The sequence below is a fragment of the Condylostylus longicornis genome, unplaced genomic scaffold, assembly GCF_029603195.1.
Source record: "Condylostylus longicornis isolate FDR11 unplaced genomic scaffold, ASM2960319v2 ptg000040l, whole genome shotgun sequence".
NCBI classification, from domain to species: domain Eukaryota; kingdom Metazoa; phylum Arthropoda; class Insecta; order Diptera; family Dolichopodidae; genus Condylostylus; species Condylostylus longicornis.
The window spans coordinates 8,833,715-8,857,985 of NW_026578009.1; the positions used below are offsets into that span (position 1 = coordinate 8,833,715).

General features: G+C 22.9%; 1 protein-coding gene across 31 annotated transcripts in view; it reads left to right on the forward strand.

The window, feature by feature from the left end:
- LOC129609892 (phosphatidylinositol-binding clathrin assembly protein LAP) overlaps positions 1-24,271 on the forward strand; it is an 86,493-nt gene that overhangs the window by 37,815 nt on the left and 24,407 nt on the right. For 27 of the 31 annotated variants that reach the window (XM_055522109.1, XM_055522108.1, XM_055522119.1 and 24 more), the window contains 5 exons: positions 11,486-11,628; positions 15,341-15,416; positions 17,024-17,044; positions 18,410-18,512; positions 18,618-18,739. In XM_055522109.1, the coding sequence (XP_055378084.1) occupies positions 11,486-11,628; positions 15,341-15,416; positions 17,024-17,044; positions 18,410-18,512; positions 18,618-18,739 (465 nt within the window). Of the gene's footprint in view, positions 1-11,485; positions 11,629-15,340; positions 15,417-16,732; positions 16,775-17,023; positions 17,045-18,409; positions 18,513-18,617; positions 18,740-24,271 lie in introns of those variants that run through there. The other 4 variants (XM_055522112.1, XM_055522111.1, XM_055522126.1 and 1 more) reach the window with 2 other exon arrangements.

Here is a 24,271-nt window from a genome sequence, read left to right on the forward strand (position 1 = left end):
CAGCAGCATGCCATCAGCGGCAATAAAAACAAAACATAATTGTATGTACATATGTGTAAGTGTAAGATTATGTTGATTCACTTGACAGATACATTAGTAATGTATATTATGTATATGTGAACGTGTATTTGCCGGGAATTAAAGATTCTTCTAAGTGATATATTAAATTTATTGTTGAAGAACCATATGGAAGAGCTTTTTTTGTGTTGTTTGTTTTGTATAATGTTAATGAACAAAAAGAAAATAAATAAAATTAAATATTTTTAACTTTGATGTTTGTAATGCATTGACTTTATTCTAACTTGTTTTTTTTTACCGACAGCATTGTATATAATAAGGGAGGTCACGTGATGTCACCAAATTTCGTATGTTGAGTTTTAGGCGAAAATTTACTTCTGTTTAATAGGGAAACGTAAATAAACTTTTTTTATCGAGATTTCTTTCTGTATGTTGGTTTATCGGTCTGTCTGTCCATTGAATTTGTATTTCAATTTCGTCTGAACCGCTTTTTATGAAATTTTATATGTGAGTTTCTTTTTGCTATCCAAAGGATTTTACAACTTTTGGGATATGTCAAGTTTCAGTTTACCTCTGGTTAATTCTACACTTTTGATCATTTTTAAGAAAATATTTAAAGCTTCAATAAGCAATATATAATAGGCCATCTAGCGGTCGATTAAAGGTCGCTCATGTGTTGATCATATCAACTTTTTTTTTTTCATTGTCACCTTTCTATGCTCATATATACATTCAATTTTGAATTAAAAGAATAACTTTTATTATTTTTGGTTTTGATTTCATTTTTGATTGTTATTAAGAGGAGCAGGGTTGTTAAAGAGAATGATGTATGTGAATGATGTATATATATATGTACATTCATATGTAAATTCTAATTTACTGGTTATGCTTTTGATGAAATTTTTTTTGTGGTGAACAATTTTTTGATACTTTTTTTGTTTTTAAATGTCAAAAAAGCTAAATGATTAATTTGAAATGATCTTGCGGATTCAATGAGGGTTGCCAGCATTACAATTAGACAATGTAAGTATAAAGAATAATACGAGTAATTGTCTACAGTATGTTTGATACTATAAAATTAGAAAATTTTTGATCATCATATTAATTTCACATCTTGATTTCTTATATGTAGGTAACTTTTTATTATTATTTGAAAAAATCAAAATGTGCAATTAGTTTTTAGTACTTTTCCAAAAAAGTTTTGAAAAAAAGTACTTATTAGTTTCACTTTGTCCGTCCGTCCGTTCGTGGACATGTTTACAAAACTTCTACCTTCCCCTCTCTAAAAATTATAAATTTCAATTAAATTAAAAAGCTAACGGCAAATTCCGTGTCATCAAAAAATATAAAATTTTTTTCTTAACTCACTCAATTAAGCCTTAAAATCGAGCATTATGTTAGCACTTTTTTAAATTTATTGTTGCTTTAGTTCAAAGACTGCATAAATCGTTCATCCCAAATGTATGCAATCCTGGAAATAGTTTCGTTTATGAATGAAGGTAATTTTAAAAGTGTATATAGATCTAGTAGATATATTATATACCTAGATTGTTTTTAAAAGCAGAATTTTCAATTCCTGAAGGTAAAAGTGTTACATTAAAAACCATTAGTTTGACCCAACTTTATTATAGTTTCAAATAGCTTTAGTAATATTTATATAAATATATACATAAAAGGTTCAAAAGGAAATAAAATTCTGGATTTCAAGTAGTTTTGAGAATAATTATATAAAAAAATTAATTACACAAGAAAATTAATTAATCGAATATCATGAAATATTCTAACGAATGTCCCATTAATTCCATTCTTATATAGATTTGTTTCGATCACTCACTCTTCTCTTGATTGTTAGTAAACGTTGATTTTTATAATATCATTCTATATGTGTATTCTAGCTAAGGTTTTCAAACCAGATTATTTTAAACTACAAACAGCCCTCCGACTTATTGATTTTAGGACTCCGGTTTGTAAATAGTTAAGAATTGTTTGAATTTTAGCCTTGATTTCGAAATCAACTCTGGCAATTAAGATATTACGAATGTACGTATATTCTTCATCCTTTAGTAAATCAGTTCCAGTTACATTTTATATTATTTGTGAATATGTATATTATGTATATGTTAGTTTATTATTTTGGTTAAAGCATGATATGGCATTGTTTTTGTACCATAAATTAGAAACGTACAAATTTTATCGTGTGCGAGCGTATAAGTTTTATATAATGAAGCATCATTCGAATGCAAAATATAATAAACTTATTTGGAAATTTGTGTTGCTACACAACTAACAATATTTAAAAACAATGTTTGTTTTCGTGTTTGAATATGTTAATTAAATTGTAATTTTAGTTTGGTGTTTATTTGAATTTTCATTTTATTGGTGATGTTTTATTTTCGGATTTTCCTGTATACTTAAAACTTCTTTTTCATTCAAAATAGTGAAACTCAAAATTTATTATAATTTCATTCATTTGGAGTGCTATGACTCTATTTTTTCATTCATTTAACAATAATTAAAAACAAAATTTATTTAAAGTTTATAACTATAAATAATAAACATACCTTTTACATATATTTGTAAAATGTATATATATAGATTATGTAAGTATATTAAATATTTTTTTAACATATTAATTTCTCCATTTCTTATATAATATTATGATTTTACTATAAAAACGCAAATAGAGTAATTTCCGCCTTTTTTTATCAAAAAATCTGAAATTTTAAATTTTATTTGGTATTGTAGGCAATAAGTATAAATAAAATTTTAAACTTTGAGGGCGGTTTAATTCGCTGGTGTTGTTGGATATTAAATATGGAAAAATCAAGTGATTGTTTCAAAAGATTTTTGAAATTATTCAAATCAAATTTATTTTAAAATATTATTTATTCACTCAGTTCCTCCTGGAAAATTTTTAACTTATAAAGTTTAACATTTTGTTCGAATTTTCGATATGAAAAATTTTCCGTTAAATTTCGTAAATTTGGGTTCAATTTAAAATAAAACAAAATTTCACGTAAATAAATTGAAATGTTTGAAATCTTAAGCGACAAGACAATAAAAACCGAAATGTTATTGTTGTGCCTTTTTGTTGCTTTTGTAATTTTTCTCTTTCCTTTGCTTTTATAAATTAATTACCTATTGTTACTTACTTATTTACATGTAATACTAGTATGTACTTAACATACATAATATGTATATAAAAAACGTTATGTATTATATCTGCTTATATAGGAAATCTAATATTTAGGTTATGTTGTAATATACAGACTATGGGAAAAACACATGCACATGTGTAAGTATGTACACTAAGTATGATGTATAGAAGGTGCGCTTTATCGTTTTTTATAAGGTATAGTACCTATATTGATTTTTTGTTTTTAGTCTTTTTTTTTTCTTACCATCTCTTTTTCTTAAAAAAAGTTCGTGTTCACATAGTTTCCATGTCTAGTTCAGAGGTGATGTCTGAGTAATTTTTTAATTCAATGAAGAAATCCAATATGGACAATTATGAGGAGTTAATTGAATTATTACTCAATTTAGTACTGAGGTTTAAAGTTTTATTACACGAACTCCCTTTTTGATTTATCGCAGAGTTTTTATTGCCTTAATTTTAGAATTTTTAGAAATTTCTAAAATATTCGACTAACTAAATGGTATTATTGTATAGCTATATATAAATTATTAAATTTTCTACAATGTTTGGTAGTTTTTAAATTTGTACATTATTTAAATGCATTTAAATATATATTATAAATTTCATTGCTTGCTATTCCCTGCTATAAAACATATTTTTTATATTGTACTTGTCTAAATTATGAGTCTAAATCGAAGTCAGAGTCGTCCCTGATATATTCGTTTTACACCAATGAATTTGTTGTAAAATAAAAATTTATTTATATTTCATACATACCTAAAAATTTGTAAGAAAAATAGTTTAGCCATTCTTATGCATACAGATATTATATGTATAGAGAAATTATTTAATATTAAATAGTAGGAAAAAAGTAAGTAGCAAAAATGTAAGAGAAAAGAGTCCAAGGTTATTTTGTGGTAATTTAATTTTTGATTTTGGTTTCTTTTCAAAACTCATTTACGTATTACATAAAAAAAAAGCTAAAAAAACTTGATAAGCTTGAAAGATTTTTATAGTTTAATTAAATAATTCCTTATTTAATTGAGGATATTTTTTGGTTTTTTTTTTAAATATTTTGAACAGAATAATGCCAAATATTGTAACTAATGAAAATAAGCAAAAAAATATGTACAAATGCATGGTATGTGTGTATAAGTGTATAAAATTTATGATTTACGAATTTTAATGCTAGTTGTGTACAATATTTTATAAAAATATCCTTGTTGAAGTTTTTTTTTATTACATTATCAAATATTTTTTTAAATTACAGTTTTCATATGTCTGGTTCCTACAATTTAAATTCAATATACTATTCAGACATAATATTTGGAAATTTTTCATATACAGATTACCGTTACTTCCGGTTTTTCTTATAAACCTGTTTAGTTATAAACACAAATTTCTTCTTATTTGTTAAATATCTTTCTAGGTTGTTAAAAAATGACGAGAAACAAAGGAACGATTGCATTAGTAAAATCTGAGCATTACTATACTTACTTGTATGACAATTAATCTAAATCTAAACAATTTTGAAACGCAGTGTATTTGTGTATTTTAAAAAATGTGATTATCAATTCACCTTGGTAACTAACTGTCTTTTTAGAAATACTTGATTGTGTTGACTGACATTGTCAATTATATGGTACTTATTATGCTAATATAATGTTGCAACTTAACTATTTTTTTATTTTGCATTTAAATTCAATAAATATTAGATTTTACAGTTATATACATACATAAGTAATTAATATGTGTCCGAATTTTATGACAATATAAAAAATTTTTATTTGAAGCAGGTAGTTACATACATAAGTTATACTCGTATAATTTATAATATTATGTGCAAAATAATTTAATATAAACCTTAAATAACACGAATTTGCTTAACCTATTTAGGCTTAAAAACACACATAAAATCAAATATTGTTTGATCTGTAAATATTTAATTGAATGTAGGAATTTGTAGTAAAATTTTAAACCTCATTTTACAAATAAACGGAAATCAAAATGACTACATTACTACATGTATATATATTAAGAGTAAAAATTGATGACATCATTTTTCATACATATATGTACAAACGTATTATTTTTTGTAAATATAGTTATGCGCAAAAATATAGTATGTATACTTGGATACATACTTGGTATTTTATGAAATAACATAATAATATTCTTATTACGATAATGAAATGAAAAGGAATTGTGTATAATATTTTTTTATATAAATTATTCTCAAGAGATGGCCAACAGCTGAAATTGAAACGTTTCAGTTTATGTATGTAACTGTGCATACTTATAAATAAATAATTGGTCAAATTTATTTTTAGCCTTATTTGAACTCTGTACATAATATGTATAGTTTTTTTTATCGATTGCATTCAATTATTGTGGTGTTGTGACCATAGCAAACTTTACATGTCGACTTTTCATTAGAAATTCATTTCTCTATTTATACATTGTAATACAGAAGCGTAAGTAAAATATACTGTGGAAGATGTATAGAGTTTGTCTATATTTGCATTTGTACATTTTAATTACGCTTGAACTGATTTTAATAAAAACTTACACACTATACCTCAGCAATGTTTACTATGAACCACATGCTGTTAATTGCATCACTGGGTTGTTATTTAAAAATTTTGTAATTTTCAGAATAAAATCAATTTCGAAAATTTCCTTATTAGAAAAACAAATATTTTTCAATATTATCGCATCATTTCAATAGAGGCGGCAAACAGAGTATGAGAATGTCTGATAATGTACTGCCATCCAACCCTTTTGTAGTAAATTAGGTGTCAGTAATCAGAAACTTGTTATATATCAAATTTAATTTTTCAACCATTTCTAACTTAACAATAAACTTAATAAATATATTATGTAAGCGCGTGAATTCTAAAATCAACTAAAACTAAACAACACCAACTAAAAAAAATCTGTTGTGGTCAGCACATAACCAGAAGTATTCCAGAAGATTATGAAAATGCGTTTTAAACACTTCTTTACAATTTTAAGGACACTAATAAGCTTTTAGTTAACATACCTAAAAAAATTGTGATTTTGGCTCTTAGGAGAGTTTTATTTTGTGCTGTTCAAATCATACGAAAATTTCGCTAGTAACTTCTTATAACAACTAAAGTGCATATATTAAATTTCAAGAAATTCCATCAATTCGTTCCGTAGATATGGTAAAAAATGTAAAATCGATCCCCTGATAAGTTTCCGAGCCCTTATCTTTCCAAAAATTTATAGATTCATTGTGATTAATACCTCGAATTGATTATTTTTCTTTATTTACGCAAAAATGTATATTTGGCCCTTAGTAAACGTTCAGTTACTGACGTCCAATTTCTTTCAAAATTTAGGATGTTTCGCGTGATACGGTGGAATGAAACTTATTTATGAAATTTCAAGTAAATCTGTTGAATACTTTCTTCAAAATTTTCAAAATTATCAAAAATGTAAAACAGGTCCGCAGAAAAGTTCAGTTGCCAAGGCTTGATACATCCCAAAAATTGATCAATCCGTTCCATAGTCGAAATAAACTTACATATAACCAAATTTCACCAAATTCACAGACTGACAGACCGACAGGTTATTAAAAATAGTTTATTTACATTTCCCTACCAACAAATCAATATGCAAAATTTGTTGCCATCACATAACCTATTTTACTGTATACACAATGCAGTCGGTAATAATTTAAAAGAAAAGCAGATATCAGAAAGGTGGACCATTACCTAGAACCAAATTTACATTTTTAAGAAGATTCTACAATGAAAAAGAAAATAACCTATGGAATTTAACCAGCTTTCTTGAAGTTTGTAATAACGTCTACAGGGTGTTTTCAATTGCACAATTCCTTTTCTTAACTAATAAGAATAGTTCTTTCACGATGTGCTATACATCTATGCTATATTTATGTTTATATATAAAAATAGTGCTAAACTAATTTGTTCATAAACGTTGCTGAGATACCAGCAATTTTATATATGTTGCTGGTAGCTCAGCAATGTTTATGAATTGCATTTGTTGTGAGTAACGCACTTTAATCTTATGAACTTATTTGCTTTTATAAAATTTTATTGCAAAAATTAATATATGTATTTTGCATATGTACATATACATCTATCACATTGTCTTTGCAATATTGCGTTTATAATCTTTAATATCCTTCAGAATCCATATTAATATTTAATATGGATTCAAAAAAAGTTTAATGTCTTTTATATTGCCAAGTCTCATTAATTTTTGAATTGAATGTAGAACAGTAGCTACACAAGACCAAGTTATTATACCTTTTATTTTAGTTAAATGCTAACGCGTAAGTATACCAAATCTCATATTTAAAATTATTTTAAATCTCTATATATTGTATATGTATGTAGGCGAAAATAAAGAACCCCGAATTAATTTACTTTTATCTACCTTTAACACCAAGTGTATGAGTAAAAGAAAAACAAATAAGAAAAAACAAGAATCTGGAGGGAAAATTCTCTTGAATATTAAAATGATGAAATGAAAGCAAAATTAAATGTGATTTTCATAAAAATTATAATAAAATACAAATTGAAAAAAATCTGAAAAGAAAAGTTTTCAGCAACACTACTTTACTTTTAAATGCGAAAAGCCTTATTGAGAGATGAAAGAATAACAGAATTTTTGTTAAACGGTATAATAAAGGATAATGTTGATTCATTATGATGAATATGTGTTATACACCTGTTATATTATTATTTTTGATATATTTTTAGCACGTTCGCATAAATTTGTTTTAATTACTGTTATATTGTGGTAAAAATATATTATGTTTTATTATTTTAGAATTTAGAGAATAACAAGAGAAAGTTAATATGAATAAATCTTTTTTTTTTTATAATGTATGCGGTTAGTATAACATTTTTAATAAAAATAAATATTTAGTCACTGAAAAAATTTTCACTATTATTTTAATAAAATTGATATCAAATTAATAAAAATGTCATTAAAATACATCCAATAATGAATAACTATCAAATTAATAACGAATTATTAAAATAATAACACTTTAGAAGAGAGAGAATGAAAAATGAGAGAGAACTTAATTTAAGTGTTGTTGTTGTAAATTAATTGCAATGATTATTAGTTTAATGCATAAAAACTTTATTTTAATTTTTTAAGACTATTGATTTAATAATAAATAATATTTTATTAAAAATTTATTGCTGTTGATTTAATAGCATCTACTATGGATTTAATAATAAGATTACTAATTTTAATAAAGAAATTTATTAAATTAATTGGCCAAAATGTCAATTTAATAAAAAAAGATTTTTTGTTTAAAAGTAGCAATTGTTAATTTAACGATACTCTCTATTAAATTAATTGCAAGTTAGGGTGATATTAATAGTAAAAACTATTGATTTAATAAAAGGAATTGTGTTAATTTAATAATTCGTTGATTATATTAACAATATTTATTATTATGAAATTGAATTGCTGTTGTTCCTAGTGAACAAAAAAATTAACAAATTTTTTCTATGCTAAAAAATTTTTTATCAAGAGATAATAATTTTATTACCACATTCAAATTATTATCTTGGTAAAATCTTTTTTATCATAAAAAAAATTAACATTTTTTTTAATTACCAGGATCAACAACAATTCAGTTTGAAAGTAATAAGTATCGTTAATATAACCATCGAATTACTATCTTTACAGTAACAATTTCTCTTATTAAATAAATAATTTTACAATAACTTTCTAATTTGGAAAATAAAACATTATACTTATACTTTGAAACTGAATTTAACCAAATTTTATTTTTCATCATTTTGATGAACTAATTCATGACACTATTTCATATTTCATATTATTCATTACATACAAAAATATTAAGCTCTGTAAAAGTTATTTTTTACATCTAAATTAATTAATAAATTGATTATTATATTAAATTTTTTATTGTTGGGTATCCGTTATTTTCTTTTAATTCTTAAAACAAACTCTTGAAGAAAAGTCCAGAATGATGATGCTGGCTGAGTATATTTAAGATGAAAAACATGAAATAATTTGAAGCATATATCAATAGCCCTTGAATTAAAATGTTGAATTGAATAATCTGAAATTTAAATTTAAGTATTACGAGTACAATAACAATTAACTTTCCCAATTATTTTTTCTCTTTGATAGAAAAAATAGTTTAAACTTACTTTCAATTTTTTGCCAAAGCAAAATGTGTTCTTCTAAAAGCACTTGAGCTCCTAATTGTTAGTACTTCTATATCTTAAATTAAAAAAAATATGGTGTGGCTGCAAGTGTAAAAACGTTTGCACATCTATGTTTGCTTCTAGGTATACATACACATATTCAACAAGAAAAAAAATAATAAAATTTAATTTAATCTTTACGAAAATTTTCGTTTATTAACTTACCTTGAAAAATTTCCTTAATTTTACATTTTCCTTATTTTATTCTATTTTATAACTTATTTTATTTTTTTATTCCTTATTTTAAGTTATAAATACTTTAAAATTCTCACTAATTTTTTTTTTGACAATTAGAACTGAATTTTATTTAAAGTTTCACAATTGTTACTGCAACAATACAGAATATGTTGTTTGTTTTGCTTCTAGATGACTACTAAAATATTAAATGAGAAATTTGCAAAACTCTTTCTTTTTATTTTTATTTTGATAAATGTTTTTATTAAAATTATAACATTTCGTCAAAAATAATAAATTTGTTATTGAAATAATAAGCAAAGTTATTACTTAAACAACTTGAAATTTATATCTCTCAAAAAATCCCGTTATAAGGAAGTAGACAACTGTCTCCACTCCCAAAATATTTGAAAATTTGGTAAGTAATAACATTAACGTATAATGATATTTCAACAAAAATAATAAACTTCTTATTCGAATAATAAGCAATGCTATTATATTAATGACTTGAAACTTACATTGCGCAAAAAACTCAAAAGATCTCTTGTTAATAATTTACATTATTCTCTCACTCTCAAAAATTTCGAAAATTTTATTGCAAAAATTATTAAACGAACAAATTGACTAATATTTTAAAAATCGATTCTAATTTTAACAAGAAGTAACGTTATACTGATGATTCTTATTATTAATTCTATGACTTGCGATCGAAATAACAATTTTTGTGATTAAAATAATAATAAATATCTTTTTTTTAATAACAAATTTTAACAATTTTTGTTATTATTTTAAAAGTAATATTTTCAGAGACTATTTCAGAGAAGGTTGTACATTTGATAATTTTTTACATAGTTTTAATAATAACGTTTATTTTTTCAAAAACTTTCGTGATTATTTTAAAAGTTTTGTTGTTTAAAATAAGTTTGAATGGGCGATTATAAAAAAGATAATCTTTTACAGTTCCAACAATAATAAATGACATTACTTTCATAATAAATAATATTATTTTAATAAAAATGATTGTTAAGGTTTTTAATAAACTTTTTAATAATCGATTTATTAAAAAAATAGTGAATTTTTTTTGAGTGTACATACCCAAAGGTAAATTCTGTAAATTCTATAATTAAAGGAAGTATGAATAAGAATGGAGGCAGCTTCATTTATATTGAAACGCTCTAATAAATTTAAACATAAAATATTTTCATTTGTAATTATGTGTGTTTAATCTAAAAAGGGGAAAAAATATGTGATTTTTGTAAAACTCATAGATAAAAGAGTATATTCGGATATTCTAATTTCTATAATGTTAGAATTTAACACAGTTTTGTTGTCCTTTAAGAAAATGAAGTATTATTTTACAATTATAATGTAGCAGTAAATTGCAATCATCTTTAATTTTAAACTCTGGAAAAAATGTAACACTTGATCGGAATTTCCGATTACAAGTTCAAAGAATAATGTGTTTCTTTTTTTTTTTCAAAGTACATCTAAGAAAAACGCCAATTAATTAAAAATTCAGGGCGAATACAATATAAAATTTATTTATATATATGGTCACAGTTCATTGATTTAGTTTATAACACTAAAAGCAATATTTATTCCGTTTTGGTTAATGATATTACGTTAAATTTTAATTTCTACACGCAAATACATATAGGTTACGTGATATTTACAAATAGTTATAATAATAATTAATAATGAAAATATATTTACATAATAATGCCTATATGTTCATTAATTTATACAAATATAATTTTTATATTACAATTTTCTTAGAGAATCTAGAAAGAAAATTCTTGTCAAACTCTTAGTACATTTATTAGTTGTGATTTATTTATATAAAATTATGATTATAAATATAAATATAGATAAATATATATTAATGACTTTCCCTTTTATTCTATTTCAGATTTAGTCCATTGTACAAATGAACCAAATGTATCCATTCCACACTTGGCTAATTTACTTATTGAACGTTCACAAAATACAAATTGGATAGTGGTATATAAAGCGCTATTAACAACGCATCATCTATTAGCATATGGAAATGAGGTAATTTTAAAGTAAAAAAAAATACATATTAAAGTATATCCCCAAATACACATACATATAGTTTTATATTTTATATTATGGTAAAAAAAAATGGGATAAATCAAAAAGTTTTTTGGAATTGCACATTTACTTTTAACAATTCAAGTATATAGAGCTTTGTAATTATTTATCACTGTTGAACAAATAATTCTCTTTGTACCGTATAAATTTGAGAGAAGTCTTTGATAAATAGTTAGCATAAAGGCTGAATTGTTGTACTAATTAAATTAGCTGAAATATAAACGTATAATATTTGAGTATAAGAGAAATCTTAATGTAGGATATTTAATTGCCTAAAAAGTATGGTACTAAAAAATTAAATTCTGCAAAGTATGAAAGTGTCACTCTATATAGGTACAAATTTTGGTGGGGGTGAAAAGAAATTGAGTTTTGCTAGAACATTAAATATTTGTCAATGTTTACGAACTATTAAAATTTGAGACTTATTAAAGTAGCGTAAAAGAAAAAAATAGTAAAAAACTGATTTAAAATAAGGGGTAATTTGACTTCAATCAGCGAGTTATTCTGTTTATGAGGTTTTTTTAAGTATTTTAGTAATAAGTAATTCCCGTCCTTTTTACGTTTACAGAATTTGCAAATTACTTTTGGTTTGGGTATAATTGTTTGCATTTTGATTACCTTGAATAGTTATAATTTCCAGGCGAAAGGAAATAAGATGATAAAAAAATTTAAATAGAAAATTAATTCTAATTTATTTTTGTAAGTTTTAATAATTCTAGTTTTCTATCTTGAGCGGTTTGAAAATTTTATTAACATGGACGGTTAGAATACAGTAAAATCAATAGAAACATTTTTTCAAACTTTTGAAAAATCTGTCAAAAAGGTAAAAATCATTAATTTTTGGAATATTGTGTGACTTTGCACTTTGTAAGTACATAAAATTCGAAATTATTTACAACTCTAGTTTTGGACAATAAAAGTTTTCAAAAATTTTCTATCTGATGGTCCTATTTTTCTGGTACGAATGCTAGAGCTAAAAAACAATTAAACATTTCATAAAATTTTCTAAAATCCGTTGACCCTAGCGAAATTTTTGCCCACTTACAATTCACTAAGTTAAAGTATATAATTTTTTATCCTTTACAGAATCTTCCTCCATCCACTAATATATAGAGATTGTAGCATAACTAAAGTTAGTTTTTTATTTGACTCTAAACTTTCTGACAATTTTATTCTTACACATGCAAATTCACGCGCGTCATTAAAGATCCTTGCAAGTTTTCTTTAATATTTAAAGTTGAATTAAAGTTGCTGGTCTGTTGCTCAATAAAATTTGCTTCAAAGTGAAAAATTAAAATATATTTTATTAATTTTTAAAACTTTGTATTTGTGTTATACTTATATTAACAATTGTTCATAAAAGTTAAAAACCTGGTAATTATCTGATTTCTTCCCATTGTTTTACTTACTTTAACTTTATCCCAGTCCATGCCATTTTAAGAAAACTAATTTTCTGCTTTCATTTATAAAGGAACAAAAAAAAATGAGTTAAAAGAAAAATTTTAAATGAAAATTCAAATGCCCGTAGCTATTTTCTGTGTAACTTAAACTATTAAAGTAAAAATAAAATAAAAAAAAAAATGAAAAACGTTCATTTTTTAATTGTGATTAAAAAGGTAGGGCAAAGTTTTCCTACTTTTTTTTTTGTTTATTATCCTTTAGGTTTTTTTTATTCTTTACATTAGGTAAAGAGAAATATTTTATATTAATATATGCATATATATCTATATACGTATGTATGTTATGTGTATGTACTTAAAATGTATAATTATAGCTTAGTTTGTCTCATTCACATATAGGATTAGGGTATTACCCTCTTGGGTATATGCTAAATAAAATGCAACAGAGTAACTAATATTGAAAAATATCCTTTAAACATGATTCTCCTTTCTTGATGTTACCTTATATGACCTGACTTTTATGCAAAATATTATATTAATATTCATGGAAGCAATATTCGAGCATTAAGGAACTTTTTATGTTTTTTATATACAAACATATTTAGATGCAAGGGTTGTAAAACTATGCGGTTGAATGGGATCATAATATGAGATGAAATTTACTAAGTATATAAATATAATACGAAGATATGAAAACGTGCCCAACGCCAATTCTGGTGTTGAAATTTGCACTTATTTTAGGCACAAATTAGTAAATCCAGATACACATAAGTAAAATCTCCTTTCGGAAACGAATACTTTAATAAATTTTGAGTCAAAATTCAAAGAGGTAACAATATAACTAAAATAATTTTCTATAAATTAAAGTTTTCAATTAAAATTATTTAAAACCGCTTTTACTACATTCTATTTAAATTATGAAAAATACATTGCAATTAATTATTAAATATTAAAATTGATCAAAAATAAGGTTATCGGATTTTGATACATTTCAATATTCATAATTGTGTAAATCATTCATAGGTTTATTTTTATATTTCTCCATTTTACACCGGAACACCAACTTTTTATTTTCCATTAATAAAAATTTGATTTAAAAAACTGATGGATTCTTTTAACTTGCCTATATACAGTTTTAACCTATTTAAAATAAGATTCTTAACATACAATTTATAATTCTAAGCGATTAAAAGAACAAAAGTACTTAAAAAAATGGTGATAAACGAGTTCTTTTGTAGTGTATTTGCAGCGAGTATGTATAATATTTACATAAAAGTGCATACTTATATATATATAGATATATATATGTATGTATATATTTATATGGAAATGTTGCTTTTTTAATAAGTATGATTTAATGGAAGTTGCAAGTTAAGTAGAAATTCAAGATTTAAAGATATTTTTATATAAAATCAAATGAATCTTTAAACATTGTAATTTACATTGAAGAAGTTTTGTTAGAACAGACGTTTAATTTTACATTTTAATATTTCAAAATTCAGTATAAAATTAAAATATTTTATAAGCTATAATGAATGACGGAAATTTTCTTTAAAATAAAAAGCAAATATTCTTCCTCAGATACTTTTTAAATATACGACAAAATGTTAGATTAAAGCCTGCTTTTTGTTTACTCATCACACGGAAATTATCTCAAACTTAATGCCAGATTTTAAAAATTTGCTAAGAAAATAATGACTAAAATAAAAATCTGCTGATCGCTGTTCATAACTCTCACAAAAAATTAATTGCTGTCATTTTACTTTTAAAAAATGTGACAGAAAATCTGATGAGATATAGAGTAATTTGAATTATTTGCCGCCACACAAAAATTGACTGATGTCAAATAGTGTTTATACGATTAATTTGTTTCTGACCAGGTTGAGATTAAATCGTGGAATTTTGTCATATAACTCAACAATATAATTTATAATTTTAACTGATTTTCTATTTCATTCTTTTTGCCTTTCCCCTTGTCTCTTAATTGTCTTTACTCTTTCCTTTTATGATCCTAAAAATATGCCAAGAAAAAATTTTCACAAATCATTTCTGTCATTCATTCATAGTTATTAACTATGTGTTATAAAAATTTGTTTCGCGAGTATACAAGTCGTATTTACAGGTCATATTTCAAATTTGCAGACAATTAATAATTTTTTTTTGAAAATATATAAATAAAATTTAATTAAATAAAAATATCAAATTAGATATGTAACTAATTGATTTTCCATTATTTTTATTATATATTTTAGAGATTTATACAGTACCTAGCATCTAGCAATTCATCATTTAATTTAAGTAATTTTGTCGATAAAGGAGGGCTACAAGGTATGTTAATTATTTATAAAATGAGATGCAAGCACTCACTTTTTTTTTTTTTTTGAATATAAATTTTATTGCACACCAATGTCTCATAAAATGCAATAGAACCAATACCATATATTGCACTGAAAATAATGTTATCGTCTTGTATATATATTGTATTAGAAATTTCCATGTATTCTTGCTTTTTTTTTTCCAAAATTAACATGACAATTAACTAATGTGACATTACATATCCCATTTATACCTATGTGTATTATTAAAACAATTAAGTATAAATACACATATGAAAATTATAAAAAAAAAATCATACATTAATGTAATAATTTTATTACATAATATCTATAATTGTATAATATATAATTCTCACCACTATCTCTTGTATTTGTAAATATCGAGGTATTAGAAACATATACATTTTAACATTTTTTAAATATAGTTTCATCTCTTCCAGTGCTTTGATAATTTATCAAATGAGTATTTACACTTTGTATGGTTTTGATTAGGATTTATTACAGATTTTCAAATAAATTAGTTTGTAACATATTGTCTATAAAATTATTATAAAATACGAAAAATGTGTAAAGATTTTACAAAATAAAAAAAATTTGGTGTATTTATCATTTGATCAAACTTATAAGGCATTGTGTAACATGTTAATGTTTTATAAGGGCCAATTATTAAGAACTAATTTTGGTTTTTATAAATAATATTTTAGTAATTTGAAAATTTCCAATATCAGTTGCCCTAATATTTCAATTTATATTCGAAAAATGCGTTGTTTTACAAAATTTATAAATAATTTTCTATTTTAATCACCGTGCGAGGCCGACTCCAATATATCTCCCCTTACAAGAAAAATATGTTACATCAAAATACATAACGCATATTCGCCTGATGCAAATTGTTAATTATATTTTAAATTTTTGATTTTGAATTGTTGGTTGGAATAACAGTAGTGATGCCAACATTTCAAATAAAACTTTATTATGTGCTTTGCCACAATGAAGTTTTGAAAATTGAACATTTTTCACATCATAACACGAACACATCAAAATCGAATTCTTCTTGCTTAAAAAAACTACATACGTGTATCAAATATAAGTATATTTATTAAAATACATATGCGCTTTAGATTTAAGATTACATAATACAAAATATCATTTCTGACACAATTTGTATAACTTCATATACATATGTACATACATAAGTCTTTTAAGAAAAAGAGAGTTATGAAAACCGTTAAAAAATTTTCGATCTTTTCTGTTTTTTTGTGAATTTTTTTTTGATTTTCGTAATTTTTCCGGATTTTTTTCATATAGATACAAAATTGTACAAATAATGATAGAGTTTTGGTGTCAGAAGTGAGTATTTTTTTTTCGTTTATTAACTTTAATTAAATATAAAATGAAAAACTAACAAAATGCTTTTTTCTCTTTTTTTTTTCTTTCTATTTCTCTTCTTCTAATGGTTTGTGTTTATAAATTATTATAAATATCATATATTATTATGTATATGTATTTATATTCACATATATATTCTTATTTAAAAATATAATAATTAACAACTATTAACAACTTGTATAAAAATAAAATAAAAAAATAAATACTTAGGTGTCCCAAATGCAAGATTAGGTAAGTAATATGCATTTGTATTTATGTATGTATAATATATGTATTTGTATAAATAAAATTTTTAATATTAAATGCTTTGAATTTATTTATTTTGTTGGTTTATTTTTTAATTTTTATAACAAGTAATTTTTTTCTCATATAATAATAAGTTAATTTTTAATATTAATTTAATATTAGTTTAATATTCATTTTAATATTTAATTTTTTTAACATACATACATATTATTTAAAAGTAAAATAAATTATTTTTAATTGATCTAAAAAATATATTTAATTTAAAACACTAATTTTCGTTCCAATTTTTTGCTCAATTAGTGAAATAATTAAAAATATTTTACAAGTACTTAAAAATTAGAAAAATTTAATTACCCATGTTCTGTTTTTTGACCGAATTCATATCTATACTGAAATTGCTATCCATTCGAGTTTAAATTTCATGTTCGGAAATTGCCATATGATTTTTATTAATAAACAAAATAGAATATACCTATGCAATTTGAAAGCGTTTGCATATACTGTGTTTGACGTAATTCTGCTCAATAAAGTAAATAAAAATGAGAAAAAGAAATATAGAAAAAGAGGATCAAATGGAAAATTTTGACTTTATTAAATTTGATTTTTCATAAAATTAAAGAAAATCTCATTCTGTTTTTGGGTTTTTGTTAAAACGAAATTTTAATAGATTTTTTTTTTCACCGAATTTCATTTTCACATTTTATAACGACTGAAGTCGGACGACCCGGGGCTATTATATAAATATTTATAGTATAACACAGACTCTATTTAACTCTATTTCTATATAAAATTATGAAAAATATATTCTGTTGTCAAACTTTTGACTGTAAGTCATTCAATTGTTTTTCGATATTCGACACGTATTACTTTATGCTTTGATAAATATTTCGTCAAAATTTTAAGAACAAATAATAAATTATTTCTTCAATAAAAGTACTTCTTATAAACATTGAATATTATACAAAAAGTATGAATTTTTCAGTCACTTATTTGGACTGTTCAAGTCATTTATTTCGTAACTTTTTTATAACAATTTAAATTTAGTAACAAATTGAACTAACTTGCAGCAATAAAGTAATATATTGTAAAATTTTACAAATATTGTTTAATGTACATAAATAAGACTAATATGAACAAATTTTTCAAGTTTATACATTTATGTCTGATCATATTAACACTTAAACATTATGTTTGTTATAATCAGATACTTTGTCTTGATAATATCATTTTTTTAAAAATATTTTTTTAATTTGGTTTTTTTCTTAATTTTAAAAATTTAATGTAATTTATATAGGTGCAAATTAATATATATCGTTTTTATTATTTATTAATTTGTTTTTAATATTTTAGGTTATGATATGTCACCGTTTATTAGACGATATGCAAAATATTTAAATGAAAAAGCCCTATCATACCGTACAGTTGCTTTTGATTTTTGTAAAGTAAAACGAGGGTAAGTTTTACAAATAAAAAAATTACATTTTTTTTTATTATAAAATTGCTTAATTTATTAGATTTATTAGTGATTTATTACTTATTAATTAAATAATAATTTTAGAAAAGAAGAAGGATCCCTCCGAACAATGAATGCTGATAAATTATTGAAAACATTACCAGTTTTACAAGGACAATTGGATGCATTATTAGAATTTGATTGTCAAGCAAATGATTTAGTGAATGGTAAATTTAAAAAAAAATTTTATTATAGTTAATAAGTACCATTTTTTTTTGCAAGTTTTCAATATATTTTTTTTAACCAAAAAAAAAACTGTTACAAATAATTTAGGTATAAGTTTTTGGAGTAAATTTATTATTACAGAATTAAATTATAATCTCAATCAGAAATACATAAATTAAATTATAGTCTCAATCCTATGCAAAAATTATAAAACAAAGTTTTCTGAGTTGTTTTTTAACAGTTTTTGAGCTATAGATAAAAGGTTCTAAAATAATGTTCTTTAATAAGTAAAAAAATCCACTATTTGCCTACTATCATAATTATTATAAGAATTGAAAAACAAAAATCGATTGTATATTTAACAATGAACTATTATTGTCCTTAAAGGATAATTCATTTTTATGTACTTGTATACAAATATTTAGTTAAGAAATTATATAAGGAAAATTATAATTTAATAATATAATATAAATTTAATATTAAATTTTATAATATAAAACAACACTTAAAAATTAACTAATGATATGATTTACATATTATTTGAAGTAAGTTGAATATAAATTTAATTTATTCAATTTTGTTAAATTATTTTACAGTCTATATTAATTTTTTTTAAAGTTTTCAATAGCACATAACATGTGTCCCCTCGGTTGTAACAATTTTTTAATTAAGATTTTATTTATGAAATATAATTTTCATTAAATTATATTTTTCGATTATATTATATATTATTGATCAAATATTTCTAAAAACATTCTTAATTGTGCTATTTAATTTTATTTTATGTAAAATTTTAATCCCTTATTAAAATATACGAAGAATGTTGTTTTAAAACCATGTTATTTGTAAAAATTTCATCATTATTGTATCTATTATGGTTTAATTGAAAAATATTAAAAGAAAGAAATTAAATTTCGATTTTTAATAATTATTTAATTATGATAATGTAAATAGCTTTAAATATACAAAATGCAGCGATTGTACCTGTCATTAATTCATATATTTAAGATATAAGTTCTCTCTAAAACAAAATCGACTAGAAAACGGATAGTCATAACTAAATTGATACATTAAATTGGAGTCACTGAAAATCTACTTCTTAACTTAGTTAGAAAACGATAACTATATTCTAGTTAATTTTTTTTACTAGAGTTTCTATTCATATCCTAGTTAAGTTAACTGAATAATTTAGATATTATTATTAAGAGAATTTTTTATTTAATACCACTGTCGTAGATATTTGTTCCATTTGCAAGAACTAGGAGAAACTAGCCCAACGTATACATCTAGGATTTATACTTCTTGCAACTAGGATTCGAATGCAAGAGGTCTGGTTTGATTTTATTTAGGTATGTTTAGCATTTTTAATTTTAATAATGGTCATAACAGCTGGAAAGTAGTTTTTAAAAAAGTAATTGATTTTTTGTAAATATTATAGACAAAATATATAATTTACATAGACAAAACAGACAAAATATATAATTTCTTATATATTCTTTTGTAATATAAAATACTAAATTGAAGTATACTTTAAGCTTCTGAAAATGGAAATAGTTATTCAATGGTTTTAGTTAGTCAATGATTTTTTGCAGGCGAGTAAAGGGATAGTTCGGTACAAAAATATTTATTAGTAAAGTTGGGTTAAACTAATGGTTTGTAAAGTAGCACTTTACCCTTTAACAGGTTGCTTTTAAAATAGTAAAAATTGCTTTTTAAAACAATCAATTATCTTATTTAAATTACACTCATTAAAAAATATTTCAAAGATTGCATATTTTTAGGATGAAAAATGTATGCAATCTTCAAAATAAAACAAATGAAAATTTAAAAAGGCGTTGACATGCTCGGATTCAAAGACCGGTTATTGCGTTAGTTAAGAAAAATAATTATATTTTTTTGTTGGCATGGCATTTCCCGTCAGTTTTCTGCATTTACAGGGATTTGGAAAACCTTGAGGTTTGCGAAATATATGGAGAAGCAAATTCAAATTTTGCAAATTTTTAGAGGCGATAATTTAAGAGAGGGTGGAGGTGGAAAAAAATTTTCTGAATAAACTTTCTAAATGAAATAAACCTTTTATATTAAAGATACTAAAATTTCAAATTCCTGCAACCTGTATAATAGATAATAATAGATAAGGCTTTATTTTAACGACCATTTTGCTTTTTTAAATATTCCAAGGTAGAAGAAACTTCTTCTTTTGCAAATTTCAAAAAATATTTGTGGTATTAAAATAAATAGTCAAAAAATTGCATTTTTTGAATTTTGAGGGAATATAGCTTTTAAACGGGTGGAGATAGGTAAAAATTTTTTTCTACGGAAATAGGTTTCTAGTGAAGATCTATGTGGATATGAATTTTCAGCTTTTTAAATTCAAGCGTGCAGAATTTTTGTAAATAGACGTACGGATAAACGTACAGAGTGAGAATATTGTTTTCAAATTTTATGTTTTATGATGTAGATAAGAAGATTATTTATTAAGAAAATTCGAAATGGTACAATTGTTGCCCATTAAATTTAATCCAATTACAAAATAGTTCATTAAATTAAAAGCTTTCAAAATTTAATTGCATTAATTATTATATTATAATATTTAAGTTAAAATTTTTGATTATATTTACTAATATTTTATTTTCTTTAAATTATCTATATTTTTTCAATTTTTTCTTTCCAAATATTTAAACAAAATTGTGTATTTTTTACATATGTACACATACATACACATACTAATTTTTTGAATATAAAATTCTAAATATATACTAACAAAAACTAAAATATTTACTGAAAATTATAATGTAAAAATATAATTAAACTAAAAAAAAAAATTATATTTTGAAAATTAAAAAGTCGTTCCAAAATGTCCTATACTAAAAAAACATCAATATTTAATACCTTTTGCAATTGCATTACTTGTATACACATATTATCATCCATATCTTGGAAGAAAACGATTAGGTAAAATAATTTTTAATAAAATATAAGAATATTTGTTAAGTAATTAATTAATAACTTTTAAATAAATGTATATATACATAAATATATACATATAGATATATACATATATGTGTATTATATTAGAATATTTAACAAAATAATTTTATAAATAAATTGAATTCAATTTCACTCTCAATTTAAAAATATTATACTCTTATGTATACCAAACGTAATTTGAAATATTTTTGAATGTTAAAATTAAAATTATTGTTATAATATTGAGAAGCAGTAAAATTAAAACTTAAAACTTTTATAATATAAATTACAATATTTTCTTTGAATAGTAGTTAATTAAACTTTTCAATATAATTTAAGTAATTTTCAAATTTCGTTTTCTTTTTTGATAATTCGTAAAAAGGAAAATATAATTTTAAATAAATATCCAATTTATTTTTATAAAGTGCATACAATTGTTATACATGAAAATACTTATTCACTTCTTCAAAATATTAAAATTTTCCGGGAGTTAAACTTGATGTATTGTATAGAAAAAAGTTAATTACGTTTGGTACATGGTACAAGGTGTACAAATTATTATATAACACATTTTCAATTTATGTAACACTGAAAAACACATTTTTTTTCGAAATTTTCTAAGAATTCACAATTTCTTTTTTACAACACTGCGTTTTTCAGCAGCAAATATTTAAATCATTGAAATTTAAAAAATTTTAATTTTCTTCAAGTTTATTTTGCAAATATTTCTAATCTTTTTTTTGACTTACAATACTTACATCTATCATAATTTTTATGTATATATGTATATATATATGTATACATAAATCTATCTAAATATTATTATATTTCAAATATGTGCCAATATTTTGCTTACATTAAATATTTATTTAAAAATAAGTAATAATCTGCTATGACAGCTATAATATTTTTTAGACATGATTTTTATTCATAAACTATTAGTATAAAATATGTTTTATAATTAGCGCTATAATTTATGTAAATGTATAAGGCGATATTGTGCACCTATTAGCACAAAGTAGTTAAAATATTAACTATAAGCTATTTGTATGATATGAAGAACAAAAAAAAAAAATTGTTTTTTGTTTTTAATTTTAAAAAAATCGAACACAAACAGAATTGTGTCCAAATGCACAATTTTATCATAAGACACCATTTTTTTATAAAAGACAATTTCATTCCAAAAATTCTTGAAAAAATTATATTATTGCTCATATAATGTTAGAGGTAGTTTTTTTTTTTTTGTTCCTGCTTTACTCACTCTCCGTGGGAGTATTGGGCTTCCACAAAGCTTCTCCAAAGAACTCTATTAGGGGCCATTCTTTTTACTTCTGCCCATGTCATAATAGCCGTGGCGATTTCTTTCTTTATTGTTCTTTGCCACGTATTCTTGGGCCAGCTAACACTTCTTCTCACTGCGGATTCCACTCCAATACCCGTCTTGCGACGGTTTCAGGTGGGGTAGAGGTAATATGTTACGCTAATTTTATTTCTTATAATAATTAGTTAATTTGTTATTTTGCAATAAAAGTGCGAATTTTGCAAAAATTTTAATAATTCGTTGTTTAAAAACCTTGTTTTTACCAGAAATAAAATTTTTATATTTCAAAAATGTATAAAAGAAAATAATTTTTTAATAATCAATTTAAGAAAATAATTTTTCAATAATTTCAATTTGTCTGGTAAAATTATAAATTTCAAATAAAGTATTTTAAATAGTTCATTCGTTCTACAAATACAAGAGCAATTTTTGAAGAAAACAAAACCTATCTAAAAATATCTTTGCCTCTTTGTCTTATAATTTCTTAGAAGATTGATTTTTGAATTCAATTCTGTTCAAAGATTTTCGTTATGACATGAAATTATAATGCAAAATATGTAAATCTATAAAATAAAATCTGTGTCAAAGAGATAATAAACGCTACACAGTAGAAGTAAGATTTAAAATCAACTAGAAATCAATTATAAGTTTAATTTAAATAATTTCCATAATAAAGCCATAAACAAAAATCATTGTTTAACCACACAAAAAGCTACAGCACACTAATTAATTAAAAAAAACAAGAATCAATTTTATTGAAATGTTTAAGCTTATTTTTAATTTACTTTTGTACTTATTTAATTTATTTTCTTATTTATTTATTCATAATTTAGTGTAAGAAATTAATTTTACTTTTATTTTTAATTATTAATTTTTGTTTTGTATAGTCAATTACAATTAATTTATTTTCAATATAAATTCAGCAGAAATTCTAGAAAATGGCTTGTTTTTTTAGACTACCTCAAATTTAAATTAGTTTATACAAATAACTTCTATTTTCATAAATTATAATATCACAATATTTTAAAGTGAAATTCAAAAATGAAAAAAAAATTTATTAAATGAAAATGCTGAATTTTGTTTTTTTTTTTAAGTATGTTTATTGATTCTGGGTAAAATTTAAATAAAATTGCGTTATTAAAATGAAATCAGGAACTTATAAGTGTTGTTTTTTTAGTAAAACATTTTGGATATTGTAATAAAATATAATTTTTATGAGTATTAATGTAATTTTTGCATAGGA